This window comes from Apodemus sylvaticus, chromosome 12 (genome assembly GCF_947179515.1).
Source record: "Apodemus sylvaticus chromosome 12, mApoSyl1.1, whole genome shotgun sequence".
Classification (NCBI taxonomy): Eukaryota; Metazoa; Chordata; class Mammalia; order Rodentia; family Muridae; genus Apodemus; species Apodemus sylvaticus.
In genome coordinates, this window is record NC_067483.1 from 92696301 (window position 1) to 92709625 (window position 13325).

The window sequence follows — 13325 nt, forward strand, 5'->3', positions numbered from 1 at the left end:
TCCTCCCAAGGAAGGAAGGGAATAGAAATTTGAAAAGCATTAGGCATAACATAAATTAGAGGCAGACTACCAGGAGATACAGCACGGAGACCTTGCTTTGTGTAACCTCTCTTGCTTTCAGAAGGTATAAGTGGGTATCTCTGAGTTTGGGTAGCCATCTGCTAGACGGACAGTCAGAGTGCCAACGGCCCTGAGAACACTGGCTGTTACTGGCACCCGTAGAATGTATAAACAGCTTTGAGAGTTAACCCAGTGAAACGTGCACACTGCGAGGCTGCTGCTAGCTGTGTGGTAGCTATTTCACATGGCAGTGGGGACCCCAGCAGACACCAGGCAAGTGATGACCCATCAGTGTGGGGCAGCTGCCTGCAGCTGAAGGCTGGTCCCAGTGCTTATTGGTTTATTGTTAGATTCCTCAGAAGAATGAGTCATTTGACTACCAAAGAAAGGAGAATGTTAAGTCTATGAAGCAGCCTGGGTTAGAGCTGAGGCAGGGGCTCCTTGGCGGCTCCCTGCTTTGTTCAGGTGAAGACATTCTCCCTGGTCTTAGGAGAAAAGCCTCGGTGTTCAGGCTGCACTGAAATGGCTTTCTCCCCTCTCCGTAGGCTCACATTTAGAGTGATGGATGCACTGCTGATATTGGTGTCTGGTTTTATAGGAAACTTCCTATTTAACTGTGGGGTACTTTGTTTTCTTTCTTTTTAATTTCCCACCTCGCTTGGGAAATTAAGCACCTTTTCTGTTGGTGGTGTTATTTTAGGATCACTGGCTTCAAGGGGGTGATATTAGTGTCTGTGGTCCCTTATTGTGAATAGGTTTTTACAGAAACTTAATTGGTAGGCAAAGGTCCACAAGGTACAAAATGAACAGTGAGCCTGCATCTTGCCAGTTACCAAATATGTCCCAAAGCTTGGTTGGGCTTTGTGGCTTGTTCTGTACAGCTCGTTGCCTGTTATAAACTGGAAGTGCAGCTTTGTGGTGAAGCTAGTGCTAGTCCACTGTGGTCCAGCCTGGGGTTTGGCTTTCTTATTGCTCCTATCCTGGTAGTTTTTGTCAAATTATATCTGCTTTGAAGTGTCTTTGAAAGTTCTGACCCAGGAACTCCTGCAGACATCTCTCTGTTGTTCATGCGTGGCTCCTGTTTCTACTGCCTGTGCCTTGAGCTGGTTTCTTAAGAACCCTTCTTCCTTTCCATCAGCTGGCACAGAAGGGAAAAATGAGAGCATGGGGCCGTTACCACTGAGCTGGCATCGTGCATAGAGTGTGTCGTGGGGATTCGTTGCTGGGAAGACACCATGGCCATGGCTGCTCTTGTAAAGGAAAGCATGTAACGGGGCTGGCCTATCATGCAGTGGGTTTAGTCCATATCGCCATGGTGGGAAGCGTGGCAGCAAGCAGGCAGACATGGTGCTGGAGAGGTAGTTCAGAGTTTCCTATCTGGAGCCACAGGAGCAGGACAAGAGTGTGGATCTGGGTCTGGCTTGATCTTCTGAAACCTCAGCAAGGTAACACCTACCTCAGCAAGGCTACCTGGCCAATAATGCCACTCCCTGTGAGTCATTTTGGGGATTATCATTAAAACCACCACAGAGGAGAAAAGGAAAAAATCTTTTAAAGGTGTGGTTAAAAAATACCTCAAGAGAATGCACTGGCTTTGCTGGGTGTGGTGGTGTGTGCCTGTAATCCCTAAACTATCACTGTATTTTAATCAAATATTTAATATTTCTCTATGGTTTGCTCTCTTTCCAGGCTATTGCCTGAAGATGGGGTTTCACGTTCTTGAAAAGTCAGATTTAGTATCTTGGGTCTCCGTCACTAGTGGGAAGGCTATAGGGTGTGATACCCTCAGCTCACAGGGCCACTTTGAGGAGCCACACATACTGTATGGAGTAAAGGCCCATGCTCTTGGTGACATTGCATCCCGGGGGAATTGTAGTCACAGCTGACTTTTATCTGTGGAGATAACTTTCTGTTTTATCTGTATAAAAATGTTTTTAAGAGAGTAAGGTAGATAGAGAACTCCATTTAAAAAGAGCTTGACTAAAATATGAATTTTGCCAGGCATAATGTCTTCCTGTTTTCAAGTGCAGCCTTCTTAGCTCAGGCTCCAAATCTGTTCTTATTCCTAACATGAAGGGAAGTGTGTGTAACTACACCAGAGGCTGCAGGCCTTAGATAATCCAAACATTTTCTGTATCCCATATTGTAAGTGTCCCTTTGACAGAATACTGTGAAGCCATCAAAAAAAATAAAGAAATTTCTTGTAGCATGAAGAAAGTATGCATCTCTTATATGTGCATCTCACAAGGAGAAAGGGAGGGAAGGACAGTGAATATATTTGCTTGTTGTGTAGAGTATCACAGGAAGTAACAGATATTAATATATTTCACTGGTTGTCTTCAGAGTAGACCACTGGGTAGCTAGAGTCAGGTAGCTGAAAGATCTCTCTCTCTCTCTCTCTCTCTCTCTCTCTCTCTCTCTCTCTCTCTGTGTGTGTGTGTGTGTGTGTGTGTGTGTGTTGTGATTTTCATGCCACAGTACATGCGTGAAGGTCAAAGGACAACCTGGAGGAGTCTGTTTTCTCCTTCTAACATGTCCGTTCTGGAGAGTGAACTCAGATCTAAGGCACCTTTGCTTGCCCAGCTAGCTATCTTACTGACCTGGGAGATTTTTCTGATGACCTTTTTAATGCCTTGTGAAGTTCCTAATACTGAGTTACTACTGGGGAGTGATTTTTGAGTGGCATTCCACCAATGCTGTGTTTTTGTGTGTGAAGGTTTCCTGTTAGTTTTCAGAACAGATAAGTTGACACTAGTAGTTTGTTTGGTGGCTGCCATCGATATATTTTGGTGTGGAAGAATTGGGAGTATTTTTTCCTCTCCCTTTAACTCAAAACAGGCAGGCACAGTTGCAGTGCTCTTTAAAGTTTGTGCATTTATAGTAATTGTGCTTTTATGCATAGGAAGAAGAAGGAAATACTTCTAAAACACAAAAAAATTCCTGGCTTCAAGAATGTGTTTTATCCTTATCTCCAACCAGTGACCTTATGGTCATAGCTCGGGAGCAGAAGGCCGCGTTCCTAGTGCGTAAGTACCCTCTATTTTCTGGCCTTTGTCCATCCGTCTTAAGGCAGAGTTGAAAACAGAAAGCTGACTCGGAAATAGTTCTATATTACATGTGGTTCTATAATTTACATACTACATTTAATATATAAATGGAATATTTCCCTTTTGGGGTATGTGTGTGTTGTGTGTGCACATGTATGTGCAGGTGCCTGAGCATGTGTGTGGAGGCCAAAGGTTAATGTGAGGTGTCTTCTTCTGTTGCTCTCCACTCTAGCTTTTGAGACAGGGTCTCCTGCTGAGCCTGGAGCTAAAACTGGCTGCCCAGTGGACCCTGGCATCCTCTGTCTCTGCCTCTGTGGCATTGAAGGCCTGGCCTTTAATTTATGGTCTGAGCCAGCTCCTTAGACCCAGAGTACTTGGTGTTTCTTCTGTGTTGCCACTTTTTTAGCTGTCTTGTGACACTTGCGAGACAGTGCTGACCATTACCTAATTCTTGCAAGACTGGAGCTGGCCCCTTACAACAGTGGGAAAGAGACTTGGCTGCAGCTTGAAAACTCACAGTACTGTAAAGTTTCATTTGGTTCTTAAGTTTTTAACTCATCTATTTTTTGTTGAAGATTAAATATTAAGACCTGGAGATCCATAGATTATGAAAAACCTCCAAAAACAAAATAAGATTATATATAAAATTTTTGTGGGTAGTCTTACAGAGAAAATTCATTCCCATGGCATAAATCTAATATAAAACCTTACCCTGCCATTTGAAAATAAAAGTAGTCTTATAAGTATAGTGGTAAGATTGTCCACAAGCATTCATAACTTTATCCTGCAGAAACTCTGACTAGAGTTGTACATTGTGAGTTAAACTTGAGGAAGGACAGACTACAGGTGGGGAGACCAGACAATCTTATAAAATGCTTTTGCAAATCAAAACATATGTATTGCCTATAATAAATGTCCAAATCAGTCCTACAGAATTTTATATCCACAGTTTTATATCCAACTTTTCAAAGTGGGAAGACGAAAATCTATAAGTACATTACTGGTTTTATTTTATCTTTTATTATTTTTTTCCAGCAAAATGGAAGCACAGTGATAAAGGGAAGGAAGAAATGCAGTTCGCTGTTGGTTGGAGTGGCTCCGTAAGTGCAGAGGAAGGGTAGGTGTGAGCTCATTTGTTTCTTTGTGTGTGAAATGTATGAACTGGATATGTTTGTAAATGTATCTATTTCATTGCTTATAAACTGTGTATAAGTGTGTGTGTGAGAGGGAGTGTATACTTTATTGGTTGTAGAGAACTATTTGGTTAGCAGATTTTGTTTTATTGTTCTTATGGTTTTTTATAAACTAATAAGAAAAATATTTTTAAATATTTATTTATTTGTTTGTGTGTTAATGGTTTGCCTGTATGTGTGTTTGAGCACAAGTATGTGTCTAGTACTCTTAGAGGTCCAATAAGGATGTCAGATCACCTGAGAACAAGGAGAAGTCAAATAAAAATGGTCCACAGTGTGTTAGTCAAGGTTTCTACTGCTGCGATGAAACACCATGACCAAGAAGCAAGCTAGGGAGGAAAGGGTTAATTCAACTTACACTTCCACATTGCTGTTCATCACCAAAGGAAGTCAGGACAGGAACTTATACAGGAGTATACTTATACTTGGAGGCAGGAGCTGAGGCAGAGGCCATGGAGGGTGCTGCTTACTGGATTGCTTCCCCTGGTTTGCTCAGCTTGCTTTCTTATAGAACCCAGGACTACCAGCCCAGGGATGGCACCACCACAATGGGCTGGGCCCTCCCCACTTTCATCACTAATTGAAAAAATGCCTTACAGCTGGATCTCATGGAGGCATTTCGTCAAGGGAGGCTCCTTTGTTTATAATAACTCCAGTTTGTGTCAAGTTGACACACAAAACCAGCCACTACACACAGGATTTCATTTTGTATCTACTGCCTCTTAACATTAAATTATATAGAAATTAGTAATTAATCTAGGTGTGGTGGTGCACATCTATAATCCCCAACACTCAGAAAACAAAGGTAGATGAATTTCTCCTGAGTTCCTGGCCAGTCTGGTCTATGTCATGAATGTCAGGCCAGCCAGTGCTGTGTAGTGAGACTGTCTCTCCCCTCTGTCTTTCTTCCTCCTCCCTCTCCACTTTATTGCTAAGCACAGTGACTAAGCTCATGATTTTGCTTTTGTTTCTGTCTGTAGGGAGTATGTGACCAGTGCTCTGTGCATCCCACTGGCAAGTCAGAAGAGGTAAGAATGAGATAGGCTTCTTCTGTCTCTTCTGCTTTGATGGCTGAGACATTATAATCATTTTATTTGTGACAGGAGTTCCACTGGGCGCCCTGACTGGACCTGCATTGTGGTGGGCTTTACATCTGGTTATGTGCGGTTCTACACTGAGGTGAGTTGGGTTTCCAGGAGCAGACAGCTAGCTAACTGCAGTGCTGTGCATCCATCCCATCATAAGTCTTATGACTTCATTACCAAGAATGCAGGTGGGAATCTAAGAAAGTAGTCTTCATATGCATGCCAAGAGATATATACCTGACTCTTTAGAAGTGCTTCTCAACTTTCCTAGTGCAGTTGCTATGAATCCATGTCAATATGTTTTCCAATGGTCTTAGGCTGCCCCTGTGAAAGGGCATCCAACCCCCAAAGAGGTTGGGACCCACGGGTTGAGAGCAACTGCCTTATGGGGCAGGGACAGGACAAGTGAGGAACTGTCTGTAGAAGAAACAAGAGGAGCTGTATGCTGTGAAAAGAGAGGACCTGGTATTCTTGGGAGACCATTAGGGAGTGACACTGTAGAGAAAACCAGCAAGGCCCTCTGTGCTTGTTTCTAGAGTGGAGTGCTTTTGCTTGCCCAACTTTTGAATGAGGACAAAGTGCTTCAGCTTAAATGCAGGACCTATGAAATCCCAAGACACCCTGGAGTGACTGAGCAGGTAATGTAAAAATTATGCTCTTTACCGTGTAACAGTGTGAAGTGGCAGGGCTGGAGAGGGGGCTCAGCAGTTAAGAGCACTGGATGCTCTTGTAGAGAACCCAGATTCAGTTCCCAGAACACACATGGTGGCTCAAAACCATCTGTGGCTTCTGTTCCAGGGCATCTGACACCCTCTTCTGCCCTCCACAGGCACAAGGCACTTGTGATACACAGATATTCATGCAGATAAAATATCCATATAAAATCAATTAGGGAGAAAGTAACACTATCATTGTTTTGAAGCAATTTCCTGTGCTCTTTTGTTAGAAAATTAAGAGATGTGCCTTACAGCACAGTCAGCTGAGTTGGCATATTCTCAAGAGATAATTGGTAGCTAAATTGAATACCAGTCTCCGTGTTTTATAAGTGCAATATTGTATTAAGATGATCATCTTAGTTGGCGGTCTGTCACTATGTAGAGACACCAACACCACGGCAGCTCTTGGGGCTGGCTACTGTTCCCGAGTCTGAGTCCATCATTGCCATAGAGGAAGCGTGGTGACACACAGGGAGCCAGGGTGCTGGAGGGGAGCTGAGACTTCGACGTCTGATTCAGCAGCATGGCCGAGAGACATGGAGCCTGGCTTGAGCATTGAAAACAACACCCACACCCCAAGTGACACAGTTTCTCCAGCAAGGCCACACTACTCCAAGTCCACACCTCCTAATAGCGCCACTCCCTGGTGACCATGCATTCAGATCTATGAGCCTAAAGAGGTTATAGATATATACAGATCTATACCGTATGAATACATGGACTTAAATTGCATAGTAGATTACAGGAGTTATAGAAAAAGCAATGTAGTACAAGAAACTAGATTTGACTGTCAGCATCTAAAAATGAATTAATAACATAACTAATCAATCATGCAGTCAAAATAAGCTACCTGTTAAGAGAAAGGGGGTGCTATGACTCTGCTGAAGAGGAAGACCCCATGGGGTGAGGTTTGCTGTGAGCCTTGGATAATGGGCATGCAATTACTGGTCAGTGGGAAAAAAGGCTAACTCTCTGGTAGTTAGAAGGAAAGTGAGGGAAGATCAAGTGTAGGATTTTGTACTTGGCAACAGAGAGACACATTAGAAAACAGAGAGGCTGGCTGATAATCAGAACAAGCCAAGTTTTCATGAACTAAAGATGAAGCAAACATCAGAAGTGATGCAGCAGGCTAGAGAAGCTCCGAGAGAAGGAGGTGCTTCAGCCGCAGGCCAGAGCTAGGAGGGGCTGTGCTCAGGGAGGGGGGCTGTGGGCTCTGTTTGTTGTTTGGGGTTCAGTACTTCTTTGTGTGGCTCATGCTGATCTGGAATCCACAATCCTCCCCCTAGTATTGTGATTATAGGTGTATCTCATCTTGCCTGCTTGAAGTTGTAGTTTTAAAAATTACTGAGGCAGGAGATTGTGACAAAAAAACAAAATTAAATCTTATCTCTGTGCTTATTAAAATGGAAAAAATAGGATTGAGATGAAGCTCAATTGACAAAATGCCTGCCTAGTGTACAAGGTTTGAGTTGAATCCTCAGCATTGTAACAGTATTAATTAGCTGGTTAATTAATTAATGTAGCATTGATTAGAGGTATCACACTTAATACTGTGATATAGGCCTAAAGTGTGTACATTTATACTTAGATAGATAGATGGATGGATGGATGGATGGATAGATGGATGGATGGATGGATGAAATGTGGCTGTGGCACTGGTTACTAGAGACATCATATATATGTAATACCATATATGATAGATTTATGCAAAGGTATATGAATTTATTTGAAAATGAGTATTGGGACAGGCCTCTGGTTTCAAGTGAATGTCTCTCTCTGGGGTGTTGAGGCGTTTTATTTGTTTTTTTGTTGTTGTTCTGTTTTGTTTTGTTTTGTTTTGTTTTGACACTGAGTCTCTTTATGTGGTCCTGGCTGTCTTAAAATCAAACTGGCCTTGAACTCAGAGATTTGCCTGTCTGTCTCCTGAGTGCTAGAATCCTGGGCATGTGCCACCACATTTGGTCAGCTTCTGTTTTTAACACTTGACTTACATCTTTATAATGGATATGTCTTATGAGCTAAAACAACATTTTTATCATTTTCACTATTACCCTGGAACCATTTCCCACTACATATAAAAGCTATATTTGAGAGCATGTCAGGTCTTTGACTGGAAAGTGTTCTGAAGTTAGCACCTACTTCCTTTTGCTGATTTTTTTCCAGATTGTTCTGTTTCAGAGTTTACCGTTTAGTCATAGCGTTTAACTAAATATGATGCTCAGTGTTTTTAAAAAGGAAGATGCTTGTTGTATCTGTTTAGGAAACGGTTTTTTCCTTTATTTCTCCCAGAATGAAGAACTAAGCATCTTATATCCAGCTGCCATTGTGACTATCGATGGATTTAGTCTTTTTCAGTCTCTTCGAGCTTGTCGAAACCAGGTTGCAAAAGGTAATTTTTTGGCAAGAAGTGTGCAAGTTCTGGTGATGATGGTTTTATTCATTGTGGCCTCCTCCTCACACTGAAAGGTGGACTGTTCATAAGCAAGGGCGGAGCCTCTGCTGCTGAGGTATTGTAGGTGGGTAGGATTGGATGCTGCCAGTGAGCCTCTCCCTAGGAGAGAAGCTATGGGATCGGTGCACTTGGGCCTTCTGGCGCGTCACCTCCCACTAGCACACTCCTTCTGGGGGGGGAGGGGGGAAGGGGGGAGGGGGAGGGGAGGGGGGGGGAGTCCGGCGGCTCAGCCTGGCCTCTTTATTGGAAACACTTGTCAGGGAAGAGATGCTGGAGGTCTGAGCTGCATGAATGAGGACTCCATTATTAGAGGAGAAAAGTGCGTGGACAATCAAGAAGCCTCATTGTGGTGATGGTGGAGTGCGTGCAGAGGCTACAGTCAGCAGCAAGGGTGTTCCCTCAGTACTCTTCACCTGCTTCATTCATTCATTCATTCATCCATCCATCCATCCATCCATTCTTGCAAGACAGGTCCATCACTGAGCCTGGAGCTCCCTGGTCCAGCATGATTTGCTGGCCACTGAGCTCAGGGATCTGCCCGCCTTCATCTCCCACATGTGGGGCCATCGGGCTCATTGTAGGAAACACACTGTGGTTGTTACATGGCTGCTGGAGTTCTAGACTCAGTCCTCTCGATGTGTGGGATACTGATGGAGCCATCTTGACAACAGCTTCCATAGGATATGTTTGCTGCTTAGCCACAATAAGGACGAAATTCTAAGTCTAAATTTACATAAAGTGCAAAACAAGCCATTCCTCCTGGAGGGAAGCATGCCTTCATATAGCTCTAGTGTCTCCTCAGGGGACAGGTTGTCTCTTAGCAGGTTGTGATGAGAAAATTCTCAAGTCTTAGTTTTATGGTTCTTTTCAGTAATCCATACTTTTTTTCTTATATCAACACACTTTAAATCTTTATACCTAATTTCATTATCTTTTAAACTGTTTAAATTTAGCCCATTATGGCTTCATTTATTTTCAGATTGGTGAGATAATCACCATTTTGGGGGGCCAAGGAAGAGGATAGACCGTGGTATGTGACTCTGTGCTATTCCAAATAAATAAATAACCATTTATATATTTACCAAAAGAGAATGACTATTTTTTGTTGATAAGATTTCTAATAATAAACTAGGAAGAGGAAATTGAGACAATAAGAATAAAATGTGTATTCTTATTTGTATAAGAGTATAACAAAGTCTGACCTATTTGCCATGTCATGTAGGCTAGGTGGATCAGTAGGTACCTCAGGCCTCTCTAAACACATTGGTTTACAAAACGAGCTTGAAGCTAACACTCTCATCAGTGCTGGAGTTTGCTGCTTAGAGACGTTGCTTCTTTTATGGTCTTGAACTCTGTCCTTGCTTGGACAGCTGAAGGCTTACAGGCTTATGCGAGCTTGTCTGCCACAGTCGAAGACTGTGCTCACTCAGGACCAGCTAAGGGCCTTTGACATTGTGCTTTTGTGGGCGTTGTCATGGCGTGAGCAAATCTCATCTCATGCCTCTTTTATTACTGTGCTTCATTTTTAGTTGACATTTTAGGGCAATAAACTATAAATTAGATGTCTTTTTTATAAAATGCCATTCTATCCATTGTAATTGAATTGTCTGGTCTTTTCGACAGCTGCAGCATCAGGCAATGAGAACATACAGCCACCACCGTTAGCTTATAAGAAATGGGGTCTTCAAGATGTTGACACCATTATCGATCATGCTAGTATTGGTAAGCATTGCTAACTCTATTTTTATTTTTATTCTCATACTTTTTTATTGGAGCATCTAATTTATTAGAAATTGACATTAATTCTTATGTGAAAAAGAAATTCACTGACTTTAGTGAGATACCAGGAAGTCAGTTCTGGCTTTTCTCGGCAAAGCTTGTGTCTTTTAAGATAGAATACCAGTTTTGATGTCATTTGTCTATGACATTCTGATTCTTGTAATGAATTTACACAACAGTCTTTTAACATGTTACTTGTGGACCAACAGAAAATATATAAAGCAGGTTTCTTCCCATGAAAAATATTTGAGGGATTATTGTGTTAGTTCAGGAATATAGATATCAAAGACTGGGCATAGTGATACACACCTGTCTTCTCAGGACTTGGGAAGCCAAACTGCATTATAGAACAAGATGCATTATAACTGTCTGTCTGACTGTCTGTCTGTCTATTTCTCATTATATATATATTCCTATCTATCTATCTATCTACCTACCTACCTACCTATCTCAATATTCTATATTATATATAATTATATATTTTATATAAAGGAAAGAAAGAAAAGAAAAATACTAAAGCAGAAACACAGGGATGAGAAGCCCTGGCTTGTGCAGAGGTACGAGGCTAGCTGAAGGTACATGGGAGAGTAGAGCAGCTGTAGGCGGCCTCGAGCAGCCTGACTGAATCTGACAGGAAGAGAACAAGCTCTCTAACCAACACACACACTGGCATGGGGTGAGTGCCAGGGGAGCTGGTGAGAGTGAGGCCAGGACCACAGGCAGGGACCTAGCCTTGAAAGGCCTTGTGCACTTACACAGGAACAGGCCGTCTCAGTCGCGTCAAGAACCACCGAGTTCTCAGCAGTAGTGCCCCTCACATTGCCTGTCAGAAAAACCACTCTGCAGACAGTTTAGAGACTGGGAATAGTGTCTGTCAGTCTAATGGCCACCATTAAGAGATGCTGGATATATTTGTACATGTTTATAACTCCAGCGCTTACAGGAGTATAACAAATTCAAGGCCAGCATGGGCAGTGTGGCCATACTCCATCTTAAATTTTAAACAAAGAAAGAAAGAAAGCATTAATAAGGAGACTTCTAATCTTGGTGAGAAGAATTAGGCTTCTGAATTAAGGCGTTAAAAGTGAAAACAGGCCGGTGGTAGTGGTGCACACCTTTAATCCCAGCACTTGGGAGGCAGAGTCAGGCGGATTTCTGAGTTCAAGACCAGCCTGGTCTACAGAGTGAGTTCCAGGACAGCCAGGGCTACAGAGAGAAACCCTATCTTGAAAAAAAAAGAAGAAAAGAAAAGAAAAGTGAAAACAGAAAGAGAAATACTATCTTAAAATATCTTCCATTGTTGTAATATATGTTAAAATTTGAACAATGGCTGGACACTAGTGGTACATGCACGCCTGTTGTCCCAGCACTTGGTATGCAGAGGCAGGTGGATCTCTTTAAGTTGGAAGCCAGCCTGGTCTACAAGTGAGTTCCAGGGCAGCCAAGGCTACACAGAGAAACCCTGTCTCAGAAAAACAAAACAATACAAACAAACAGAACAGAGTATATGTATTTATACTCTGAAAATATGTTTTTTATACATAGAAAAAAAGAACAACAAAAACTTTCCTTCTATCAGAGGTCCTCATCATTGGCATTTATCTCCCTGTCTGTGTGTAAGTGTATAAGTTACGTGCACATGTCATGTGGGAAGGCATGTTCTCATAGATAGCACTATAATACCAACTCCTTTCACATCAGGTTTACTAAGGAGACATTTGTCAGCCTTGTCCTAACGGAGGACAAAAGACAGATGACGTAGGATGCTTGAAAGGTTTGTTTACGAAGATGCTATATGGACTTGCTATTGTGTAAGCACCAGCGATGTCCATACACTGAGACTTCTTAGCAGCCAGGCTGTTAAGCACAGCTAAGCCTGGCTGAAGAGTTACAGGCAGGGAGCCATCGTCATTCACAGATCATGATGGAACAGGTGCCTGAGAGCAAGATGACTTTTCCTCAGGGTACAGCCAGCTTTCAGGGAAGGAGCCCTTTCTCTCTGGTCTCCTGATGGAACTCCTGTTGTCTGAATTCAGCCAGAAGTCGGCAGGAACTGTCAAAACGCCTGCTCTAGGGAAGGCAGGAGTCATGTGGAGGGCCGGCAGAAGGTGTCTGGCACACAGGCCTGCTGATTCTGTCTGCATAGTCCTGGATACCATTCTTGTGTGGAATACTCTAACAAATGCTGTGGAATACTCTAAGTATGGTTATGTAATGTGTGTCTTTGTAATGTGTGAAATACTCTATCAGTAAACACTTCAGTGTGTCTTCAGTTTTCTGCTAAGAGAAATGTTAACATACATTTCCAAAGTGTTGAGTTCAGTCCAGGGTCTCCTCCCTGCTCTGCTAATTAGACTTTGGAACATTGAAGCCGGCTGGGGAAAATGATTGGATAGAAAACATTCTATTCATTTACTCCCCAGCCTACACATGAAAACAATAACGGTACAATAAACTTTATTTTATCTACATCTTTACATGAAGGTCTTAATTAACTCATTCAACAAACAAACAAACAAACAAACACCTATTATTCCCTAGGGACTAGTGCTGGTGCTGGAAACACGGCAGTCCAGACGCTTCCCTGAGAAAGTTTGTATTCTGCTGATAGAGATAAATAGGAACTAAATGAGTAGATGTGGTACTGCCAAAACACCAGTAGGCAACTGGTCCAGAGCATCAATTCTAACGTGGGGTCGAACAAGCCTTTCACAGAGGTCACATAGCAGATATCTTGCACATGCGATATTTAAATTGCAATTCATAACAGTAGCAAAATGGCAGTTATGAAGTAACAATGAAAATAATTTTACATTTGTGGTCAGCACAGCATGAGGAACTGTATTAAAGGGTCACATGTTAGGGAGGTTGAGAACTGCTGCTCTAGAGTAAAGGAAGTGTGCACATAGATGCTCAGGATAGGCCTCTCCAGAGAACACATGAGTGAGGCAGGAAGGGCTAGGAGGAGCAGCCAGCTGGGGGAAGCTTTCTAG

At 42.6% G+C, this 13325-nt stretch overlaps 1 protein-coding gene and 1 non-coding gene across 3 annotated transcripts in view; both read left to right on the top strand.

Moving 5' to 3' along the window:
- Positions 1-13325, top strand: part of Rab3gap2 (RAB3 GTPase activating non-catalytic protein subunit 2) — a 79041-nt gene that overhangs the window by 24317 nt on the left and 41399 nt on the right. For both annotated transcript variants that reach the window (XM_052201133.1, XM_052201134.1), the window contains exons 3-9: positions 2963-3086; positions 4143-4224; positions 5281-5328; positions 5404-5479; positions 5922-6023; positions 8391-8490; positions 10177-10275. In XM_052201133.1, coding sequence (XP_052057093.1) covers positions 2963-3086; positions 4143-4224; positions 5281-5328; positions 5404-5479; positions 5922-6023; positions 8391-8490; positions 10177-10275 — 631 coding nt within the window. The remainder of the gene's footprint in view (positions 1-2962; positions 3087-4142; positions 4225-5280; positions 5329-5403; positions 5480-5921; positions 6024-8390; positions 8491-10176; positions 10276-13325) is intronic.
- Positions 12636-12764, top strand: LOC127697942 (small nucleolar RNA SNORA36 family). Its single transcript, XR_007980610.1, has one exon. It is a non-coding gene; the product is annotated as a small nucleolar RNA SNORA36 family (small nucleolar RNA).